This window comes from Oncorhynchus clarkii, unplaced genomic scaffold (genome assembly GCF_045791955.1).
Source record: "Oncorhynchus clarkii lewisi isolate Uvic-CL-2024 unplaced genomic scaffold, UVic_Ocla_1.0 unplaced_contig_6320_pilon_pilon, whole genome shotgun sequence".
NCBI lineage: Eukaryota > Metazoa > Chordata > Actinopteri > Salmoniformes > Salmonidae > Oncorhynchus > Oncorhynchus clarkii.
The window spans coordinates 648,387-674,176 of NW_027261141.1; the positions used below are offsets into that span (position 1 = coordinate 648,387).

Genomic DNA, 25,790 nt, shown 5'->3' on the forward strand with positions numbered 1-25,790 from the left:
TCTATTCCTAGTATTTACTGAATGTCTGTCTCTTAACCAATCTATTCCTAGTATTTACTGAATGTCTGTCTCTTAACCAATCTATTCCTAGTATTTACTGAATGTCTGTCTCTTAACCAATCTATTCCTAGTATTTACTGAATGTCTGTCTCTTAACCAATCTATTCCTAGTATTTACTGAATGTCTGTCTCTTAACCAATCTATTCCTAGTATTTACTGAATGTCTGTCTCTTACCCAATCTATTCCTAGTATTTACTGAATGTCTGTCTCTTAACCAATCTATTCCTAGTATTTACTGAAACCAATCTATTCCTAGTATTTACTGAATGTCTGTCTCTTAACCAATCTATTCCTAGTATTTACTGAATGTCTGTCTCTTAACCAATCTATTCCTAGTATTTACTGAATGTCTGTCTCTTAACCAATCTATTCCTAGTATTTACTGAATGTCTGTCTCTTAACCAATCTATTCCTAGTATTTACTGAATGTCTGTCTCTTAACCAATCTATTCCTAGTATTTACTGAATGTCTGTCTCTTAACCAATCTATTCCTAGTATTTACTGAATGTCTGTCTCTTAACCAATCTATTCCTAGTATTTACTGAATGTCTGTCTCTTAACCAATCTATTCCTAGTATTTACTGAATGTCTGTCTCTTAACCAATCTATTCCTAGTATTTACTGAATGTCTGTCTCTTAACCAATCTATTCCTAGTATTTACTGAATGTCTGTCTCTTATCTATTCCTAGTATTTACTGAATCTATTCCTAGTATTTACTGAATGTCTGTCTCTTAACCAATCTATTCCTAGTATTTACTGAATGTCTGTCTCTTAACCAATCTATTCCTAGTATTTACTGAATGTCTGTCTCTTAACCAATCTATTCCTAGTATTTACTGAATGTCTGTCTCTTAACCAATCTATTCCTAGTATTTACTGAATGTCTGTCTCTTAACCAATCTATTCCTAGTATTTACTGAATGTCTGTCTCTTAACCAATCTATTCCTAGTATTTACTGAATGTCTGTCTCTTAACCAATCTATTCCTAGTATTTACTGAATGTCTGTCTCTTAACCAATCTATTCCTAGTATTTACTGAATGTCTGTCTCTTAACCAATCTATTCCTAGTATTTACTGAATGTCTGTCTCTTAACCAATCTATTCCTAGTATTTACTGAATGTCTGTCTCTTAACCAATCTATTCCTAGTATTTACTGAATGTCTGTCTCTTAACCAATCTATTCCTAGTATTTACTGAATGTCTGTCTCTTACCAACTGAATACTGTTGTGAATAGAACTTGGCCGTTTTAAACAATGTATATTATGAAATAAAATAAGCATGTTTTTTTCAATTATCTTGTCGATTGATGACCAACCAAGAACACTACGCATGACTGCAACAGAAGAACCATATCTCCACCTTAAAACAACCCATGACTGCAACAGGAGAACCACATCTCCACCTTAAAACAATCCATGACTGCAACAGGAGAACCACATCTCCACCTTAAAACAATCCATGACTGCAACAGGAGAACCACATCTCCACCTTAAAACAATCCATGACTGCAACAGGAGAACCACATCTCCACCTTAAAACAATCCATGACTGCAACAGGAGAACCACATCTCCACCTTAAAACAATCCATGACTGCAACAGGAGAACCACATCTCCACCTTAAAACAATCCTTACTGCTTTGTTCTGTGCATTCTGCAGCCTCCTAACTTCACTTGATGATGCATTTCCCCCAGACCACCGAACAGTAGTTCACCTGACCCTCAGTTAATGCCTGTGTTATTTGCTGAATAGTTTTTCCTGGTAAATATTTAGCTATCCTTCTGATTATGCGTGCTGTTTTAATTTTTTGTTTAGTTATTTGAGACAACCATGATACGCAGTTGTCTCGCTGAACTCCCAATAGTTTGGTTTCTGACATTTCTTCAATTTGTACTCCTCCCATACTTAATTGTATCCCATGCTGTTTTGGCCTTTTCCTAGTAGAACAGACCAACATAACTTTGGTTTTCTTGGTGTTTAAAACAAGTTTGTTTTGGCAAACCCACCCCCTAATATTCTCCAAATCTCCTTGTAAAGCTTGCTGTACCTGTTGAACCGATTGTCTTGCTGCAAATATAGTAGCATCATCTGCAAATATAGTAGCTTGAGTTTCAGCTAAGGCATAGGGAAGGTCGTTGGTATATATTAGATAGAGAAGGGGTCCAAGGCAGCTGCCCTGCGGTATTCCACAGTTTAACAAGGGGAAGAAAATGAACCATTGATATAGGTGGACTGTTTCCGGTCAGTTAGATATGACTGTACCCAATTCAATGCTGCCTCCTTAAAAACATAATGCATTAAATTTTGTCAAAATTATTTCATGATCCACTAAATCAAAATGCTGCACTGAAATCTAAAAATAGTACACCCACAAACTTGCCATTATCCATAGCATTGAGCCACTGGTCAGTCATGTCAACCAATGCAGTGGTAGTGGAATGGTTTTTGCGATAAGCATGCTGATTGGCTGTAATCAGATCATTCTTTTCCATGTACTCCCACATTTGTCTACTCACAATACCCTCCAATATCTTACCGAGTGTAGGGAGTAGACTAATTGGTCGAATATTGGAAGGAGTAATGGGTTCTTTGCAGTCTTTCAGAATAGGATGCTTCCATACATTTTGCAAACATCCCCTTTTCCAGTGACCAATGAAATATGCATCTCAGTGGAACTGCAATCTGGGGAGCAGCACAGCGAAGTAAAACATTATCCGTAAGACCATAACCTGTAGATTTACCATCAGGTAATGACTTCAATAGGTTTAACACCTCCTCCACTGACACCGTTTGCAGACTAAAAATAACAGATCTTGTTGCTCATAATATGATCATCAATCCATTGGACAATAGCTTGTTTGGAAGAATTTAACATTGTTGCTCAGTAAATTAATTTTCTTTGTAATAAAATAAATCAGCAAAATGATTGGTTTTATTATTCTCCTGTCAACCTCCACACTAGATGGGCATGATGAGACAGATGTACCAAGTAAGCCCTTAACTGTGTTCCATACCTTTTACCAATAATTTTTTACAATCAATAAAAGCATTGTTGTAAAATATTTTTTTTCCTCCTTTCGATTCAATTGAACTGCATAATTACGTAATGTTCTATAATTATGTTCGTCAATTTCTAATTTCGACTTGGCTGCTAAGACTTTTGCCATATTTCTTTGAGAGAAAAAAAGCCTCGCCCAGTTCATCATCAATCCATGGAGATGGACGAGCACCAACTGTACTCTTTCTTACTGGTGCATGATGGTCCATTACCTCAGTGAGCAAATTAATAAAACATTCTGTAGCGTGATTTAAATCATCCTCTAGATAAATCAGCTCCCAGGGTACAGCAGCCAAATCATTTAGAAATAACTCATGATTAAATGTTTTAACATGTCTCTTAACCACAATCCTAGGTTTTTTTTTGTTGGGGGGGGGGGGGGGGGTAACCTTGGTTGTTCATGGTTATGGTCACAATATTATGGTCTGTCCAGCCCACTGGCATTGATCTGGCTTTTAAGCATTGCAATGGTAAATTACAGAAAATCAGATGAATGCACGTGTCTGAACGATGACCCAACTTAATTGATGATCTAGTAGTATCATTAACCATTTGTTTCAAACAGTTCTTGGCATATCTTCTTGGCATATCTTCTTGGCATATCTTCTTGGCATATCTTCTTGGCATATCTTCTTGGCATATCTCATCAATGTTGTTCTATTTTAATTATCACAGATCCTTACAATTTATATTAAAATCACCCAAGATAAATACATCTCTGTTGCCATCCATGGCTTGGACAAACCCAGTACATCCAGATAGCAAACAAATCAAAACCTTATTTTTAACCAAATGTTGCAATAACGATTTGACTTGTGATTTTGATCAAAACACTTTGGGTGAAATGTTGGAATCATGGAAATATAAATGATTATTCTAATTCTATAGTCAGGATATAAATAACAGTGGGGACTTTGAATACAGTGTTGTTTGACATGACAACGAATGAAAATGCCAGGGAGGAGTTATTGTGACAGGGTAGGAACCAAAGTGTTGATAAGTGTTTCCTAGGGGACCCTATAATCTTTGGCTACATTAAATGTTCTCTCTTAGCTACTTCAAGTCGCTAACATATTCATGCTTCTTGTATTCCTCTTTGATTTAGAAGATACTGTTGAGCAAACAACATGGTGATTTAGGTTTACACCATCACTGGTATTATCAGGCTGTATAGCTAACTACGTTTGCTCTGACTCGGTACATTTATTCGCTAGCTACCTAGCGATTAGCATTAGCGGCTAACAAGATTTAGGTCCCAACTTGCTAAGAAAAAAGACAAACTAGCTGTTTGCAGATGTAAGAAACACAAACTAATAGTGTCACTATAGAACACTAGTGGATTTATATTAAGAAGCAAAGTGAAAACAGCATCGTTGTCATCAACATTGTTACATGCGCTGCATTGACCCGACTGAACTTAAGTGTCTCGTGGTCGAAGGGACAACAAATGATTGATTCGGGTTGGGCCGGCTCGGGTTCATGATGTGTGCAACGTTGTAGCCTGTAGACCAACTCGTAGCCATTGCTGTGGTGAGAGAGAGAGAGAGAAGTACGCCTCAATCTCTCACAGAACCAGATGATATTTCAATGATCTCTCTCCTCCCTCGCTCCGCTCTGATAGATACGAGCCTGCACCTCTCATCTCTCTAGAGTTGAACTTCATTTATTTCCTGATAGAGTGATAGCCATGGGAAGGAAGGGACCCTCAGCATTTACTTCCTGATAGAGTCATAGCCATGGGAAGGAAGGGTCCTTCGTCATTTACTTCCTGATAGAGTCATAGCCATGGGAAGGAAGGGTCCTTCGTCATTTACTTCCTGATAGAGTCATAGCCATGGGAAGGAAGGGACCCTCAGCATTTATTTCCTGATAGAGTCATAGCAATGGGAAGGAAGGGACCCTCAGCATTTACTTCCTGATAGAGTCATAGCCATGGAAGGAAGGGTCCTTCAGCATTAACTTCCTGATAGAATAATAGCCAGAGGAAGGAAGGGTCCTTCATAATTTACTTCCTGATAGAGTCATAGTCATGGGAAGGAAGGGTCCTTCATCATTTACTTCCTGATAGAGTTATAGCAATGGGAAGGAAGGGTCCTTCATCATTTACTTCCTGATAGAGTCATAGCCATGGGAAGGAAGGGTCCTTCGTCATTTACTTCCTGATAGAGTCACAGCCATGGGAAGGGTCCCGGTGGAGCGAACACAACCCTGATAAACTGAAATACATTTGGCCAAAGTCACAGAAATCCCTGCTGTCTGTTCAGAAATAAATGAAAGAATTCAGAATACTACACTAGGAGTGGGTCTATAATTTAGCCACGGAGGATCGATAGCTTATTTATTTTTTTAATAGCCTAGCTGTGGATTGTGTATAGTCCAATCACAAGGCATCGCCTACAGTCTGTAACGCTTAACAAATCTGTCAGTGAACAGCATTGCAGCAACAACAACAAAACAACAGGCCTTTAGCAATATTTAAAATAGAAATGGCGGGACAGCACAGTTTGGAGAGCTGCTGAGACAAAGCCTGTATGTAGTCTACAAAAAATATATTTTATTAAACTTCCAAATAGACCTATTGACTCGAACAGTGTTGTTTACCAAACTAAAACAAGAGAGAGCCGGGCTTCAGGCACGAGCCCATTGGCCATCACCTGTGAGCGAGCTGCACATCATTGGGTGAGTGGGTGAAACTGGAAAGCTTATTCAGGACTATAACATCCTCATATTGTACCATGTGTCTCTCTTCCACACACCTCGACTATTGATGGATTCAAGACCAGGTCGTTTTTTAATGATCTCACATTCTCCATTTGTCAGTGTCAAAGCAGCCAATCATTTGAGTATACATTTTAAAAATCTGTTAATTCTCCAGTCATGTATAATTACATAGAATTACATTAAATGAGTTTATAATTTATTTATTTTTAAAGTCTAATTGTTCCCAGACCCAAAAACAAATCTTCAAGCGCCTCTACTGCCCTATACCACTTTAGCCTGTTTCCCTGCTGTCTGTTAATTTACATTTGTTTTGTACACTACAGGGCACCACTATTCTGTTGGGGTCATGGGTCACTGTCGTGCAGAGACTGGGCTTATTAGAACACATGACTGACCAATCAGCTGTGAGGAGCTGAGAGCTCTTATCACCCCAACAGTTGATATTCAGCAGATACATAAAACACAGCATTCATCAACAGCTTCTAGAATTTATCTGGTTTTAAACTTTTATATATGGATAGGCCTAGACTACAGAACAGCATTATTACAATATTAATTTAGGACTTTACCAACAAACGGTTTAAATAATGTACAGGTGTTGACAAGTGGCTCCATACCGTAGGCCTGACTAAACCTTTCTTTGCTAATAATGACATCACCGTGTCTGATATGAAAAAGACTGAAAAGCAGGTGGAATTGATGGGCTGGTCTGGTGGAGGCGTGACCTACTGAGACGGGTCTGGTGGAGGCGTGGCCTACTGAGACGGGTCTGTTGGAGGCGTGACCTACTGAGACGGGTCTGGTGGAGGCGTGACCTACTGAGACAGGTCTGGTGGAGGCGTGGCCTACCGAGACGGGTCTGGTGGAGGCGTGGCCTACCGAGACGGGTCTGGTGGAGGCGTGGCCTACCGAGACGGGTCTGGTGGAGGCGTGGCCTACTGAGACGGGTCTGGTGGAGGCGTGGCCTACTGAGACAGGTCTGGTGGAGGCGTGGCCTACTGAGACGTAGTCGACAGTGAGGGTTTATGGCAGGGGAAACGGACCTAAAAAAAAAAAAGGGAACCGGGCCACGGAAATCCCAGGATCTCCTGCAGGGGAACCCCATAGGGGGACTTATTAACGAAGGGGAGAGGCAGAGGACAAATCCTACCATCTGGGTGACAGCTATACACTCACTAGTAGTCACTACCATACAGCCATTCCTCCCTAGACAGCTACAGACAGCCCTACCAGATCTCAGAGTCCCTGTTCTCCATTCACTACTACAGACCTACTAGATATCTCAGTTACTGTTCTCCATTCACTACTACAGACAGACTTACTAGATCTCAGAGTCAGTTCTCCATTCACTACTACAGACAGACCTACTAGATATCTCAGTTACTGTTCTCCATTCACTACTACAGACCTACTAGATATCTCAGTTACTGTTCTCCATTCACTACTACAGACAGACCTACTAGATCTCAGAGTCAGTTCTCCATTCACTACTACAGACAGACCTACTAGATATCTCAGTTACTGTTCTCCATTCACTACTACAGACCTATTAGATATCTCAGTCACTGTTCTCCATTCACTACTACAGACAGACCTATTAGATATCTCAGTCACTGTTCTCCATTCACTACTACAGACCTACTAGATATCTCAGTTACTGTTCTCCATTCACTACTACAGACCTACTAGATCTCAGTTACTGTTCTCCATTCACTACTACAGACCTACTAGATATCCCAGTTACTGTTCTCCATTCACTACTACAGACCTACTAGATCTCAGTCACTGTTCTCCATTCACTACTACAGACAGACCTACTAGATATCTCAGTTACTGTTCTCCATTCACTACTACAGACAGACCTATTAGATATCTCAGTTACTGTTCTCCATTCACTACTACAGACAGACCTACTAGATATCTCAGAGTCACTGTTCTCCATTCACTACTACAAACAGACCTCTGATTGGCTCACTAACATACATCCAGACCTCTGATACTAACGACCTTTAGCAACCTCTCATGCTCGAGGTTATTACCCAGAATTCAGTACCGTAGCTTGTTAGTGAGAGAAATGAGGGACATGATTGGAGAGACCTTTCCCTTCCTCGGGTCAGACTCTGCCTGTCAGTCAGTTTGACTGTGTGCCACACAAGATGCCCGGAGAAACAGGGTTTGATACAGAAAGCAGCAGGGGCTGCGGTCAGAAGAATGATCTCTGATGAGGTACTGACTGACACACAGGAGACATAATGAGAAACACTGAACATTCAGAGTACACACACACACACACACACACTGAAGGACACACACACACACACACACACACACACACACACACTGAAGGACACACACACACACACAGAATAGCAGTAGGTTTTCCAATTCGAAGCACAAACCCGGTGTTCTCACGTACCTTCGTCAAAGTCGGCGTCGTCCTCGGTGTGTTGGGGGAAGGGGAAACAGTTGGTGATCTCTAACCTGTCCTCCACTACCAGGCCCAGTAGTACACCCTGAACCACCTCACTACCCTGACCCTCCTCCTGGTAATGCTTGATCATCTTCAGGACCACCTGTAGAGAGAGAGAGGTGGGGAGATGGAGAGAGAGAGAGAGATGGGGAGAGAGATAATTTCAGAAAAAGGGCAAGACAAAGTATTTGTCAGAAACTGGACCAAGCCAGACACTATAGAGGATTATTGGTCTCTACTGGACTCAGGGAATAATCCTGACTGTAAGGACACGTTATCCCCAGTCTTGGTCTCCACTAGACTCAGGGAATAATCCTGACTGTAAGGACACGTTATCCCCAGTCTTGGTCTCAGGGAATAATCCTGACTGTAAGGACACGTTATCCCCAGTCTTGGACTCAGGGAATAATCCTGACTGTAAGGACACGTTATCCCCAGTCTTGGTCTCAGGGAATAATCCTGACTGTAAGGACACGTTATCCCCAGTCTTGGACTCAGGGAATAATCCTGACTGTAAGGACACGTTATCCCCAGTCTTGGTCTCCACTAGACTCAGGGAATAATCCTGACTGTAAGGACACGTTATCCCCAGTCTTGGTCTCCACTAGACTCAGGGAATAATCCTGACTGTAAGGAAACGTTATCCCCAGTCTTGGTCTCCACTAGACTCAGGGAATAATCCTGACTGTAAGGAAACGTTATCCCCAGTCTTGGTCTCCACTAGACTCAGGGAATAATCCTGACTGTAAGGACATGTTATCCCCAGTCTTGGTCTCCACTAGACTCAGGGAATAATCCTGACTGTAAATAGCCCACCTGTAAATAGCCCGCCCGTAAATAGCCCACCTGTAAATAGCCCACCCGTAAATAGCCCACCCGTAAATAGCCCACCCGTAAATAGCCCACCCGTAAATAGCCCACCCGTAAATAGCCCACCCGTAAATAGCCCACCCGTAAATAGCCCACCCGTAAATAGCCCACCTGTAAATAGCCCACCTGTAAATAGCCCACCTGTAAATAGCCCACCCGTAAATAGCCCACCTGTAAATAGCCCACCCGTAAATAGCCCACCTGTAAATAGCCCACCCGTAAATAGCCCACCCGTAAATAGCCCACCTGTAAATAGCCCACCTGTAAATAGCCCACCCGTAAATAGCCCATCTGTAAATAGCCCATCTGACTACCTCATCCCCATAGTGTTACTTGTATTTTTTTGCTTTGCTCCTATGCACCCCAGTATCTCTACTTGCACATTCATCACTCCAGTGTTTAATTGCTAAATTATAAATTACTTCACCACTACGGCCTATTTATTGCCTCACCTCCCTAATCTCACCTCATTTCCACTCACTGTATATAGATTTTATGTCTACTGTATTATTGACTGTGTGTTTGTTTATTCCATGTGTAACTCTGTTGTTGTTGTTGGTTGTGTGTCGCTGCTTTGCTTTATTCTTGGCCAGGTCGCAGTCGTAAATGAGAACTTGTTCTCAACTAGCCTTGCTTGGTTATATAAAAGTGAAATAAACATAAATCTAAAAATAGACACCATGGAGGGATGACGGGTCAGAGGCCTTTAGCGCTCGTGTTGTTCTAGAGAGAACACACCGGAGATGAGGAGGATACGTGGAAGATAAAGAAGGACAACAGGGTGAATAAAACAAGAGTAACAAGCTGAAAAACAACAAGTCACAAGAGTTCTTCATAAATCACATTGATAGGAGCAGAAGCAGGTCAAGACCAACAGACAATCTCACACTGCTGGAACAGAGGAGAGGTTGAGGAACCCTATTGGTTATTAATACCAGGGAGCCAATGTGGAGCCATGGGGAATAACAGACCAGGGAACCATGTGGAACCATGGGAAATAACAGACCAGGGAACCATGGGAAATAACAGACCAGGGAGCCATGTGGAACCATGGGGAATAACAGACCAGGGAGCCATGGGGAACAATGGGAAATAACAGACCAGGGAGCCATGTGGAATAACAGACCAGGGAGCCATGTGGAATAACAGACCAGGGAGCCATGTGGAATAACAGACCAGGGAGCCATGTGGAATAACAGACCAGGGAGCCATGTGGAATAACAGACCAGGGAGCCATGTGGAATAACAGACCAGGGAGCCATGTGGAATAACAGACCAGGGAGCCATGTGGAATAACAGACCAGGGAACCATGTGAAATAACAGACCAGGGAGCCATGTGGAATAACAGACCAGGGAGCCATGTGGAATAACAGACCAGGGAGCCATGGGAAATAACAGACCAGGGAGCCATGTGGAATAACAGACCAGGGAACCATGGGAAATAACAGACTAGGGAGCCATGTGGAATAACAGACCAGGGAACCATGGGAAATAACAGACCAGGGAGCCATGTGGAATAACAGACCAGGGGCCCATGTGGAATAACAGACCAGGGAGCCATGTGGAACCATGGGGAATAACAGACCAGGGAACCATGGGGAACAGACCAGGGAGCCAAGTGGAACCATGGGAAATAACAGACCAGGGAGCCATGGGAAATAACAGACCAGGGAACCATGGGAAATAACAGACCAGGGAACCATGTGGAACCATGGGGAATAACAGACCAGGGAACCATGGGGAATAACAGACCAGGGAGCCATGGGAAATAACAGACCAGGGAACCATGGGGAATAACAGACCAGGGAGCCAATGTGGAACCATGGGAAATAACAGACCAGGGAGCCATGTGGAACCATGGGAAATAACAGACCATAGATCAACAGATCCTAACAGATCCTTAGAACAACGTTAGTCTGAATAACAGACCGGGGGGGGGGGGTCCTTAGTACAACGTTAGTCTGAATAACAGACCGGGGGAGGGGGGTCCTTAGAACAACGTTAGTCTGAATAACAGACCGGGAGGGGGGGGTCCTTAGAACAACGTTAGTCTGAATAACAGACCGGGAGGGGGGGGTCCTTAGAACAGCGTTAGTCTGAATAACAGACCAGGAGGGGGGGGGGGTCCTTAGAACAACGTTAGTCTGAATAACAGACCAGGAGGGGGGGGGGGTCCTTAGAACAACGTTAGTCTGAATAACAGACCTGTCAGAAAGGTCCAGGTCAACGAGCCCATGGCAGCCAACGTGTTTTATAGCTTGGTTCTCTAAAACGTCTGATGTAGTTGTAATGTTGGGAGTCTCTGAAATATCACATGAACACACACACACACACAGCGAAATATGTAGAATCGCAGGAAAGGGGCTTTAAAAATTGCAACAAAAATAACATCTACACTCGATGGTAAAAAAAATACACTTTGCCGGAAATCAAAGTTATAAAAGTGTATAATGTGCTCTCCACCAACAAGAGGTGTCTGAATAGAAAACCCTCTGCATATATTAAAATATTCATGAGGTCATTCTGCCAGGAGACAGAAAACCCTCTGCATATATTAAAATATTCATGAGGTCATTCTGCCAGGTGACAGAAAACCCTCTGCATATATTAAAATATTCATGAGGTCATTCTGCCAGGTGACAGAAAACCCACTGCATATATTAAAATATTCACGAGGTCATTCTGCCAGGTGACAGAAAACCCTCTGCATATATTAAAATATTCACGAGGTCATTCTGCCAGGTGACAGAAAACCCTCTGCATATATTAAAATATTCACGAGGTCATTCTGCCAGGTGACAGAAAACCCTCTGCATATATTAAAATATTCACGAGGTCATTCTGCCAGGTGACAGAAAACCCTCTGCATATATTAAAATATTCACGAGGTCATTCTGCCAGGTGACAGAAAACCCTCTGCATATATTAAAATATTCACGAGGTCATTCTGCCAGGTGACAGAAAACCCTCTGCCTATATTAAAATATTCACGAGGTCATTCTGCCAGGTGACAGAAAACCCACTGCATATATTAAAATATTCATGAGGTCATTCTGCCAGGTGACAGAAAACCCTCTGCATATATTAAAATATTCATGAGGTCATTCTGCCAGGTGACAGAAAACCCTCTGCATATATTAAAATATTCACGAGGTCATTCTGCCAGGTGACAGAAAACCCTCTGCCTATATTAAAATATTCACGAGGTCATTCTGCCAGGTGACAGAAAACCCTCTGCATATATTAATATATTCACGAGGTCATTCTGCCAGGTGACAGAAAACCCACTGCATATATTAAAATATTCACGAGGTTATTCTGCCAGGTGACAGAAAACCCACTGCATATATTAAAATATTCACGAGGTCATTCTGCCAGGTGACAGAAAACCCACTGCATATATTAAAATATTCATGAGGTCATTCTGCCAGGTGACAGAAAACCCTCTGCATATATTAAAATATTCATGAGGTCATTCTGCCAGGTGACAGAAAACCCTCTGCATATATTAAAATATTCATGAGGTCATTCTGCCAGGTGAACATTGGCTACTTCGTACTTAACATTTAATTGAGAAGGTTTTTTTGGGGGGAACTTTTAATCTACCAGAAGGCTTTTCATTAGCATCATCGCTAACGGCTACGTTAAGTGGTAAGACTCGGGACGCGGCATTTATTTTCAATACATTTACTTGATTCCCAAGTTCAATACATTTGTTTTATATTGTTGAAAAAAAGTCTGGATTCCGTCCACGTTTTATAGGGACAGAACGGACACCTTTTAAAGGCCTATTCCCCCTCTATCACTGCTGCAAACGTCCTTCTTTCCTCTCTCAAAGCCACCGGGTCAGATTAAAGTCTGTCAATACTCACGTATTCTAAACCTTCACCCAGCCTTCCATCACGTCTCGTATTCTAAACCTTCACCCAGCCTTCCATCACGTCACGTATTCTAAACCTTCACCCAGCCACACCAATCCTTCCATCACGTCTCGTATTCTAAACCTTCACCCAGCCACACCAATCCTTCCATCACGTCTCGTATTCTAAACCTTCACCCAGCCTTCCATCACGTCTCGTATTCTAAACCTTCACCCAGCCTTCCATCACGTCACGTATTCTAAACCTTCACCCAGCCACACCAATCCTTCCATCACGTCTCGTATTCTAAACCTTCACCCAGCCACACCAATCCTTCCATCACGTCACGTATTCTAAACCTTCACCCAGCCACACCAATCCTTCCATCACGTCACGTATTCTAAACCTTCACCCAGCCACACCAATCCTTCCATCACATCACGTATTCTAAACCTTCACCCAGCCACACCAATCCTTTCATCACGTCTCGTATTCTAAACCTTCACCCAGCCACACCAATCCTTCCATCACGTCTCGTATTCTAAACCTTCACCCAGCCACACCAATCCTTCCATCACGTCTCGTATTCTAAACCTTCACCCAGCCACACCAATCCTTCCATCACGTCTCGTATTCTAAACCTTCACCCAGCCTTCCATCACGTCTCGTATTCTAAACCTTCACCCAGCCACACCAATCCTTCCATCACGTCTCGTATTCTAAACCTTCACCCAGCCACACCAATCCTTCCATCACGTCTCGTATTCTAAACCTTCACCCAGCCTTCCATCACGTCTCGTATTCTAAACCTTCACCCAGCCTTCCATCACGTCACGTATTCTAAACCTTCACCCAGCCACACCAATCCTTTCATCACGTCTCGTATTCTAAACCTTCACCCAGCCACACCAATCCTTCCATCACGTCTCGTATTCTAAACCTTCACCCAGCCACACCAATCCTTCCATCACGTCTCGTATTCTAAACCTTCACCCAGCCACACCAATCCTTCCATCACGTCACGTATTCTAAACCTTCACCCAGCCACACCAATCCTTCCATCACGTCTCGTATTCTAAACCTTCACCCAGCCACACCAATCCTTCCATCACGTCTCGTATTCTAAACCTTCACCCAGCCACACCAATCCTTCCATCACGTCTCGTATTCTAAACCTTCACCCAGCCACACCAATCCTTCCATCACGTCTCGTATTCTAAACCTTCACCCAGCCACACCAATCCTTCCACCACGTCTCGTATTCTAAACCTTCACCCAGCCACACCAATCCTTCCATCACGTCTCGTATTCTAAACCTTCACCCAGCCTTCCATCACGTCTCGTATTCTAAACCTTCACCCAGCCACACCAATCCTTCCATCACGTCTCGTATTCTAAACCTTCACCCAGCCACACCAATCCTTCCATCACGTCTCGTATTCTAAACCTTCACCCAGCCACACCAATCCTTCCATCACGTCTCGTATTCTAAACCTTCACCCAGCCTTCCATCACGTCACGTATTCTAAACCTTCACCCAGCCACACCAATCCTTCCATCACGTCTCGTATTCTAAACCTTCACCCAGCCACACCAATCCTTCCATCACGTCTCGTATTCTAAACCTTCACCCAGCCTTCCATCACGTCTCGTATTCTAAACCTTCACCAATCCTTCCATCACGTCACGTATTCTAAACCTTCACCCAGCCACACCAATCCTTCCATCACGTCTCGTATTCTAAACCTTCACCCAGCCACACCAATCCTTCCATCACGTCTCGTATTCTAAACCTTCACCCAGCCACACCAATCCTTCCATCACGTCTCGTATTCTAAACCTTCACCCAGCCACACCAATCCTTCCATCACGTCTCGTATTCTAAACCTTCACCCAGCCACACCAATCCTTCCATCACGTCTCGTATTCTAAACCTTCACCCAGCCACACCAATCCTTCCATCACGTCTCGTATTCTAAACCTTCACCCAGCCACACCAATCCTTCCATCACGTCTCGTATTCTAAACCTTCACCCAGCCACACCAATCCTTCCATCACGTCTCGTATTCTAAACCTTCACCCAGCCACACCAATCCTTCCATCACGTCTCGTATTCTAAACCTTCACCCAGCCACACCAATCCTTCCATCACGTCTCGTATTCTAAACCTTCACCCAGCCAAACCAATCCTTCCATCACGTCGCGTATTCTAAACCTTCACCCAGCCACACCAATCCTTCCATCACGTCTCGTATTCTAAACCTTCACCCAGCCACACCAATCCTTCCATCACGTCACGTATTCTAAACCTTCACCCAGCCACACCAATCCTTCCATCACGTCGCGTATTCTAAACCTTCACCCAGCCACACCAATCCTTCCATCACGTCACGTATTCTAAACCTTCACCCAGCCACACCAATCCTTCCACCACGTCACGTATTCTAAACCTTCACCCAGCCACACCAATCCTTCCATCACGTCTCGTATTCTAAACCTTCACCCAGCCACACCAATCCTTCCATCACGTCACGTATTCTAAACCTTCACCCAGCCACACCAATCCTTCCATCACGTCTCGTATTCTAAACCTTCACCCAGCCTTCCATCACGTCTCAAAAACTAAAATAATGGAGCGTCACAACAGAGCTGGAACCGCGACAGATCGATCGTCCCACATCTCCTGAAGGACTGCGGGTTAAAAATCAGCTAGTAGTGGCTTTGTGACGATATCCAGGCTTCATATAAATACCATCAGCTAGTAGTGGCTTTGTGACGATATCCAGGCTTCATATAAATACCATCAGCTAGTAGTGGCTTTGTGACGATATCCAGGCTTCATATAAATACCATCAGCTAGTAGTGGCTTTGTGACGATATCCAGGCTTCATATAAATACCATCAGCTAGTAGTGGCTTTGTGACGATATCCAGGCTTCATATAAATACCATCAGGTAGTAGTGGCTTTGTGACGATATCCAGGCTTCATATAAATACCATCAGGTAGTAGTGGCTTTGTGACGATATCCAGGCTTCATATAAATACCATCAGCTAGTAGTGGCTTTGTGACGATATCCAGGCTTCATATAAATACCATCAGGTAGTAGTGGCTTTGTGACGATATCCAGGCTTCATATAAATACCATCAGCTAGTAGTGGCTTTGTGACGATATCCAGGCTTCATATAAATACCATCAGCTAGTAGTGGCTTTGTGACGATATCCAGGCTTCATATAAATACCATCAGCTAGTAGTGGCTTTGTGACGATATCCAGGCTTCATATAAATACCATCAGGTAGTAGTGGCTTTGTGACGATATCCAGGCTTCATATAAATACCATCAGCTAGTAGTGGCTTTGTGACGATATCCAGGCTTCATATAAATACCATCAGGTAGTAGTGGCTTTGTGACGATATCCAGGCTTCATATAAATACCATCAGGTAGTAGTGGCTTTGTGACGATATCCAGGCTTCATATAAATACCATCAGCGAGTAGTGGCTTTGTGACGATATCCAGGCTTCATATAAATACCATCAGCTAGTAGTGGCTTTGTGACGATATCCAGGCTTCATATAAATACCATCAGGTAGTAGTGGCTTTGTGACGATATCCAGGCTTCATATAAATACCATCAGGTAGTAGTGGCTTTGTGACGATATCCAGGCTTCATATAAATACCATCAGCTAGTAGTGGCTTTGTGACGATATCCAGGCTTCATATAAATACCATCAGCTAGTAGTGGCTTTGTGACGATATCCAGGCTTCATATAAATACCATCAGCTAGTAGTGGCTTTGTGACGATATCCAGGCTTCATATAAATACCATCAGCTAGTAGTGGCTTTGTGACGATATCCAGGCTTCATATAAATACCATCAGCTAGTAGTGGCTTTGTGACGATATCCAGGCTTCATATAAATACCATCAGCTAGTAGTGGCTTTGTGACGATATCCAGGCTTCATATAAATACCATCAGCTAGTAGTGGCTTTGTGACGATATCCAGGCTTCATATAAATACCATCAGCTAGTAGTGGCTTTGTGACGATATCCAGGCTTCATATAAATACCATCAGCTAGTAGTGGCTTTGTGACGATATTCAGGCTTCATATAAATACCATCAGCTAGTAGTGGCTTTGTGACGATATCCAGGCTTCATATAAATACCATCAGCTAGTAGTGGCTTTGTGACGATATCCAGGCTTCATATAAATACCATCAGGTAGTAGTGGCTTTGTGACGATATCCAGGCTTCATATAAATACCATCAGCTAGTAGTGGCTTTGTGACGATATCCAGGCTTCATATAAATACCATCAGGTAGTAGTGGCTTTGTGACGATATCCAGGCTTCATATAAATACCATCAGCTAGTAGTGGCTTTGTGACGATATCCAGGCTTCATATAAATACCATCAGGTAGTAGTGGCTTTGTGACGATATCCAGGCTTCATATAAATACCATCAGCTAGTAGTGGCTTTGTGACGATATCCAGGCTTCATATAAATACCATCAGCTAGTAGTGGCTTTGTGACGATATCCAGGCTTCATATAAATACCATCAGCTAGTAGTGGCTTTGTGACGATATCCAGGCTTCATATAAATACCATCAGCTAGTAGTGGCTTTGTGACGATATCCAGGCTTCATATAAATACCATCAGCTAGTAGTGGCTTTGTGACGATATCCAGGCTTCATATAAATACCATCAGCTAGTAGTGGCTTTGTGACGATATCCAGGCTTCATATAAATACCATCAGCTAGTAGTGGCTTTGTGACGATATCCAGGCTTCATATAAATACCATCAGCTAGTAGTGGCTTTGTGACGATATCCAGGCTTCATATAAATACCATCAGCTAGTAGTGGCTTTGTGACGATATCCAGGCTTCATATAAATACCATCAGGTAGTAGTGGCTTTGTGACGATATCCAGGCTTCATATAAATACCATCAGCTAGTAGTGGCTTTGTGACGATATCCAGGCTTCATATAAATACCATCAGCTAGTAGTGGCTTTGTGACAATATCCAGGCTTCATATAAATACCATCAGCTAGTAGTGGCTTTGTGACGATATCCAGGCTTCATATAAATACCATCAGGTAGTAGTGGCTTTGTGACGATATCCAGGCTTCATATAAATACCATCAGCTAGTAGTGGCTTTGTGACGATATCCAGGCTTCATATAAATACCATCAGGTAGTAGTGGCTTTGTGACGATATCCAGGCTTCATATAAATACCATCAGCTAGTAGTGGCTTTGTGACGATATCCAGGCTTCATATAAATACCATCAGCTAGTAGTGGCTTTGTGACGATATCCAGGCTTCATATAAATACCATCAGCTAGTAGTGGCTTTGTGACGATATCCAGGCTTCATATAAATACCATCAGGTAGTAGTGGCTTTGTGACGATATCCAGGCTTCATATAAATACCATCAGCTAGTAGTGGCTTTGTGACGATATCCAGGCTTCATATAAATACCATCAGGTAGTAGTGGCTTTGTGACGATATCCAGGCTTCATATAAATACCATCAGCTAGTAGTGGCTTTGTGACGATATCCAGGCTTCATATAAATACCATCAGGTAGTAGTGGCTTTGTGACGATATCCAGGCTTCATATAAATACCATCAGCTAGTAGTGGCTTTGTGACGATATCCAGGCTTCATATAAATACCATCAGCTAGTAGTGGCTTTGTGACGATATCCAGGCTTCATATAAATACCATCAGGTATTGCAAGTAAAGCCTGTTGGACTTTATTAGGTAGGTTTCTCTTCTACCTCAGATCGATCTTGCTCAACAGCTGGTGGCAGCAAACTTCATGTGGAGAAGATTGATATGTGTGTGGGCACTAAAATTGTAAAAATCAAAACAGGTTTAAAATTGAATCACGCAACAAACAAAACAAAAATAATGAAATCGTAGGTGAAAACCCTGCTGACTTCCATCCTCAATTCCTCAATTTCATTAAATCATGAGCCCCACAGACACAATAACACATCCTGAAGGTGAAGTCAACACGATGTCAGAAATAAAACGTGAGCTTTGAGTCGCCTGGATGTGAGTGACTCAGGATCTACGATGTGGAATGTTTGAACCTGCCAAGCATCGGAAGTAGCTGACTGAGGCCTCCACCCCGATGACCTGTTAACCTGGTGTAACGCTCAATAGAACTGTTGGTAGGGCTGGCAAGGGCCGGGCCTCGGTGGGCCCCCGTGGAGGGCCGGGCCTCCGTGCGACCCCCCGTGGAGGGCCGGGCCTCCGTGCGACCCCCCGTGGAGGGCCGGGCCTCCGTGCGACCCCCCGTGGAGGGTCGGGCCTCCGTGCGACCCCCCGTGGAGGGCCGGGCCTCGGTGGGCCTCCGTGGAGGGCCGGGCCTCGGTGGGACCCCGTGTAGGGCCGGGCCACATGACCGCCGTGTAGGGCGGTCATGACCTAAAAATCATAACTAAATTTTTTCAGACTGATGGGTGATTCACAATATACACTACCAGTGAATGAGAATGCCAAGAGTGCGCAAAGCTGTCATCATGGCAAAGGGTGGCTACTTTGAAGAATCTAAAATATATTTTGTCATAGTTTTCATGTCTTCACTATTATTCTACAAAGTATAAAATGGTTTTAACAAATAAAGAAAAGCCCTTGAGTCGGTGTCCAAACTTGACTGGCACCATTTATCTGTACTGAACAAAGGTCTGTATATATTGAAGAGATGCACACCTCCGCCCCTAACAATGGGAGTCGTTGACCCAAAGGAGGGAAGACAGGCGACAAGCTTAGGTCCAGAAATAAGCCCATAGAAACACATTGGCCTTATTGTGGACAGATTTTAGCCAGAGTAAAACCTCTCGCATCGCCTCTTCCTCTAAGGTTTAAGCACACATCAAGCCCCTCCCCCCCGGCCTCTCACGCCAAGCCCCTCCCCCCCGGCCTCTCACGCCAAGCCCCTCCCCCCCTGGCCTCTCACGCCAAGCCCCTCCCCCCCTGGCCTCTCACGCCAAGCCCCTCCCCCCCTGGCCTCTCACGCCAAGCCCCTCCCCCCCTGGCCTCTCACGCCAAGCCCCTGGCCCCCCCCCCCCCCCCTGGCCTCTCACGCCAAGCCCCCCCCCCCTGGCCCCTCACGCCAAGCCCCTCCCCCTGGCCCCTCACGCCAAGCCCCTCCCCCTGGCCTCACACGCCAAGCCCCTCCCCCTGGCCTCATCTTCCTGTCTGACAAGCGGTTTCAACTCGCTATCTACATTGAGGTTTGGTCCAACAGAAATGGGACATATTGACACCGAAACACATTTAGACATTATTTTACTGTGATAGACAAGTTAACCTTTCTACTGATAACCTTTATGTCTCAATTCCTCAAACCTGCAGTTCAGAGCAGACACTACGAAAACAAGAGTATCAATGAACATTGATTTATGCTGTTTGTCACAACTACAAAAAAAATGACATTTTCATAGACTTGAAAGCCAGATCAGTGACTATTGCAACAACAATAAAAAATGCTGGTTAAACTCATCGTATGACTCCAAGCTGATCAATAGAGAATGACCAATATATGGGGCTGACATCTGCCCTTCTCCGTTGGCTTTGCCGATAGTCCCTCTACATAGAAAAACCTCAGCCACGCCAGCCGCCAATCACCGTCTAATGTTATGTCTTTATAACAACAGCACTTTCTCCCGTGTCATTACGGTCGCTGTCCGCGGTTCTGAAACATCATTTTCAGTGCACTGTGGAATTGGCACCTTTCCCTATGTTGCTATGTGCATAATAACTGAATGAAACCAGCATATTGAGATGGAGAACAATGAGACGGAGGCAGTGGAGACGAGGAAACAGCCCTCGTCTTCGCCTAATTGTCTGAGAAAATTGAGGAGAGAGAGGAAACTCCAATGTAATTAGGTCTATAAATCAATGGCCTAACTGTTAATTTTTTGCCTAAGTGTTCATCTTTACACTGCTGCTACTCTCTGTTATCATCTAGTCACTTTAATAACTCATGTACATATTACCTCGACTAACCGGTGCCCCCACATATTGACTCTATACTGGTACCCCCCCCTGTATATAGTCTCTATACTGGTACCCCCCCCCCCTGTATATAGTCTCTATACTGGTACCCCCCCCCCCCCCCCCTGTATATAATCTCTATACTGGTACCCCCCCCCTGTATATAGTCTCTATACTGGTACCCCCCCCCTGTATATAATCTCTATACTGGTACCCCCCCTTGTATATAGTCTCTATACTGGTACCCCCCCCCCCCCTGTATATAGTCTCTATACTGGTACCCCCCCCCCCCCCTGTATATAGTCTCTATACTGGTACCCCCCCCCCCCCTGTATATAGTCTCTATACTGGTACCCCCCTGTATATAGTCTCTATACAACAGGTGTAGTAGACCTTACAGTGAAATGCTGAATACAACAGGTGTAGTAGACCTCACAGTGAAATGCTGAATACAACAGGTGTAGTAGACCTTACAGTGAAATGCTGAATACAACAGGTGTAGTAGACCTTACAGTGAAATGCTGAATACAACTGGTGTAGGTAGTTCACCTTACAGTGAAATGCTGAATACAACAGGTAAAGTAGACCTTACAGTGAAATGCTGAATTACAACAGGTGTAGTAGACCTTACAGTGAAATGCTGAATACAACAGGTGTAGTAGACCTCACAGTGAAATGCTGAATACAACAGGTGTAGTAGACCTCACAGTGAAATGCTGAATACAACAGGTGTAGTAGACCTCACAGTGAAATGCTGACTTACGAGCCCCTTAACCAACAAATCAGTTTTTAAAAATAAAATACCGATAAGAATAAGAAATAAAAGTAACAAGTAATTAAAGAGCAGCAGTAAAATAACAATAGCGGGACTATATACAGGGGGTACCAGTATAGAGACTATATAGTCTCTATACTGGTACCCCCCCCTGTATATAGTCTATATACTGGTACTGGTATACTGGTAAACATTTCACTGTGAGGTCTACTACACCTGTTGTTTTCAGCATTTCACTGTAAGGTCTACTACACCTGTTGTATTCAGCATTTCACTGTGAGGTCTACTACACCTGTTGTATTCAGCATTTCACTGTAAGGTCTACTACACCTGTTGTATTCAGCATTTCACTGTGAGGTCTACTACACCTGTTGTATTCAGCATTTCCCTGTAAGGTCTACTACACCTGTTGTATTCAGCATTTCACTGTAAGGTCTACTACACCTGTTGTATTCTGCATTTCACTGTAAGGTCTACTACACCTGTTGTATTCAGCATTTCACTGTAAGGTCTACTACACCTGTTGTATTCAGCATTTCACTGTGAGGTCTACTACACCTGTTGTATTCAGCATTTCACTGTAAGGTCTACTACACCTGTTGTATTCAGCATTTCACTGTGAGGTCTACTACACCTGTTGTATTCAGCATTTCCCTGTAAGGTCTACTACACCTGTTGTATTCAGCATTTCACTGTAAGGTCTACTACACCTGTTGTATTCTGCATAAGGTCTACTACACCTGTTGTATTCAGCATTTCACTGTAAGGTCTACTACACCTGTTGTAGTCAGCATTTCACTGTAAGGTCTACTACACCTGTTGTATTCTGCATAAGGTCTACTACACCTGTTGTATTCAGCATTCCACTGTAAGGTCTACTACACCTGTTGTATTCAGCATTTCACTGTAAGGTCTACTACACCTGTTGTAGTCAGCATTTCACTGTAAGGTCTACTACACCTGTTGTATTCAGCATTTCACCGTAAGGTCTACTACACCTGTTGTATTCAGCATTTCACTGTAAGGTCTACTACATCAGTTGTATTCGGTGCATGTGACTAATAACATTAGATGTGTGGCTTTATAAATGATCCATATGCATCTACAGAAATAAAACAGATCCTGCTTCTGTTTGAACAGGACATCCTGGCCATCCTAACTCTAGATCTCTTGACTTAGCATGATGCAATGGAATAGCAACTAGCTGGCTGGCTCCAAGTACCCCCGAATAGGTGAATAGTTTAGCTACACTGGGAATAACTGTCCTTCACAATGATCCAATCTAGCACCAGGCAGGCAGCAACCACAGGTGGGTCAGATGTTTTACTCAACCAGGCAAGTCGGTTAATTCTTATTTACGAATGACAGCCTACCACTGGCCAAAACCTCCATTAACCCGGGACGACGTTGGGCCAAATTGTGCGTTGCCTTATGGGACTTCCGATCACAGCCGGCTGTGATACAGCCCGGGATCGAACCAGGGCCTGTAGTGACGCCTCTAACACCGAGTTGCAGTGCCTTAGACCACTGAGCCACTCGGAAGCCCCAAAATGAATGAATGCGGTGTATTTCACAGACAAACACAGGCTGAATCCTGAATGACACCCTATTCCCTATATAGTGCACTACTTTAGACCAGGGCCCTATTCCCTATATAGTGCACTACTTTAGACCAGGGCCCTATTCCCTATATAGTGCACTACTTTAGACCAGGGCCCTATTCCCTATATAGTGCACTACTTTAGACCAGGGCCCTATTCCCTATATAGTGCACTACTTTAGACCAGGGCCCTATTCCCTATATAGTGCACTACTTTAGACCAGGGCCCTATTCCCTATATAGTGCACTACTATAGACCAGGGCCCTATTCCCTATATAGTGCACTACTTTAGAACAGAGCCCTATTCCCTATATAGAGCACTACTTTAGACCAGAGCCCTATTCCCTATATAGAGCACTACTTTAGACCAGGGCCCTATGACACCCTATTCCCTATATAGTGCACTACTTTAGACCAGGGCCCTATTCCCTATATAGAGCACTACTTTAGACCAGGGCCCTATTCCCTATATAGTGCACTACTTTAGACCAGCGGTGAACTATATAAGAGAATAGGGTGCTATTTGAGATGCGAGCAGACAATTATTTCCCCAAAATGAGTCCATATTTCTTCATAACAAATCTCCTTGTATCTAACCAGCCAAGCACTTATTAAACCATACACAGTAGACTCTTATTTGAACCTTTTAGTCCTCTAGTCTGGCTGTTGATTTATAACGAGGAGATCAAATCGTGTTCTAGCAGCAGCTGCCCGGTCAAGTTCCTCTACTCTCCTCTGATTAAAACGTGAAGCATAAAAAAACTACTTCTTTATTTTTTCTACTGCAGATTGATTATATTTCACTAGCAGTAAAACAATGTCGCCCTCTGTTGGCAAAACGGAGGTAGTGCAGGAGAAAAGGTCAATGTAGCCTAGATGCAAATCTGTTATTTCTGTTTTTCCAGTTCATTTGTGAGCTTTTTTTGTTTGTTTCAGTCCTGTGTTTTGTACTGTGGACACAGTAGGGGCCACTTCTGGCACTGACTGTCAGTCCTGTGTTTTGTTTGACGCCTGAACATGAATGTGCCTCAAATTGACAAGACATGGCAACATCTCTCTTTTAACTGTGTCTACGCTCCCAGTTAGTGAACTGTGTCTACGCTCCCAGTTAGTGAACTGTGTCTACGCTCCCAGTTAGTGAACTGTGTCTACGCTCCCAGTTAGTGAACTGTGTCTACGCTCCCAGTTAGTGAACTGTGTCTACGCTCCCAGTTAGTGAACTGTGTCTACGCTCCCAGTTAGTGAACTGTGTCTACGCTCCCAGTTAGTGAACTGTGTCTACGCTCCCAGTTAGTGAACTGTGTCTACGCTCCCAGTTATTGAACTGTGTCTACGCTCCCAGTTATTGCTACAGACTAACTACTAGTGGTGTAAAGTACTTATTAAGTTTTTGGGGGGTATCTGTAATTAACTATTTATATTTTTGACAACTTTAGGTTTTACTCCACTACATTCTTAAATAAAATAATGTACTTTTTACATTTTCCCTGAAACCCAAAATTATTCGTTACATTTTGAATGTTTAGCAGGACAGGAAATGGTCTAATTTACGCACTTATCAAAAGAGCATCCCTGGACATCCCTACTGCCTCTGATCTGGAGGACTCACTAAACAGAGAACATCCCTGGTCATCCCTACTGTCTCTGATCTGGAGGACTCACTAAACACAGAACATCCCTGGTCATCCCTACTGCCTCTGATCTGGAGGACTCACTAAACAGAGAACATCCCTGGTCATCCCTACTGCCTCTGATCTGGAGGACTCACTAAACAGAGAACATCCCTGGTCATCCCTACTGCCTCTGATCTGGAGGACTCACTAAACACAGAACATCCCTGGTCATCCCTACTGCCTCTGATCTGGAGGACTCACTAAACACAGAACATCCCTGGTCATCCCTACTGCCTCTGATCTGGAGGACTCACTAAACAGAGAACATCCCTGGTCATCCCTACTGCCTCTGATCTGGAGGACTCACTAAACAGAGAACATCCCTGGTCATCCCTACTGCCTCTGATCTGGAGGACTCACTAAACAGAGAACATCCCTGGTCATCCCTACTGTCTCTGATCTGGAGGACTCACTAAACACAGAACATCCCTGGTCATCCCTACTGCCTCTGATCTGGAGGACTCACTAAACAGAGAACATCCCTGGTCATCCCTACTGCCTCTGATCTGGAGGACTCACTAAACAGAGAACATCCCTGGTCATCCCTACTGCCTCTGATCTGGAGGACTCACTAAACAGAGAACATCCCTGGTCATCCCTACTGTCTCTGATCTGGCGGACTCACTAAACAGAGAACATCCCTGGTCATCCCTACTGCCTCTGATCTG

The 25,790-nt window shown here is 43.7% G+C and overlaps 1 protein-coding gene across 1 annotated transcript in view; it reads right to left on the reverse strand.

Moving 5' to 3' along the window:
* LOC139405207 (eukaryotic translation initiation factor 3 subunit H) overlaps nucleotides 1-25,790 on the reverse strand; it is a 102,416-nt gene that overhangs the window by 74,729 nt on the left and 1,897 nt on the right. Inside the window, exon 2 of the mRNA XM_071147636.1 lies at nucleotides 8,264-8,420. Within this exon, the coding sequence (XP_071003737.1) occupies nucleotides 8,264-8,420 (157 nt within the window). The remainder of the gene's footprint in view (nucleotides 1-8,263; nucleotides 8,421-25,790) is intronic.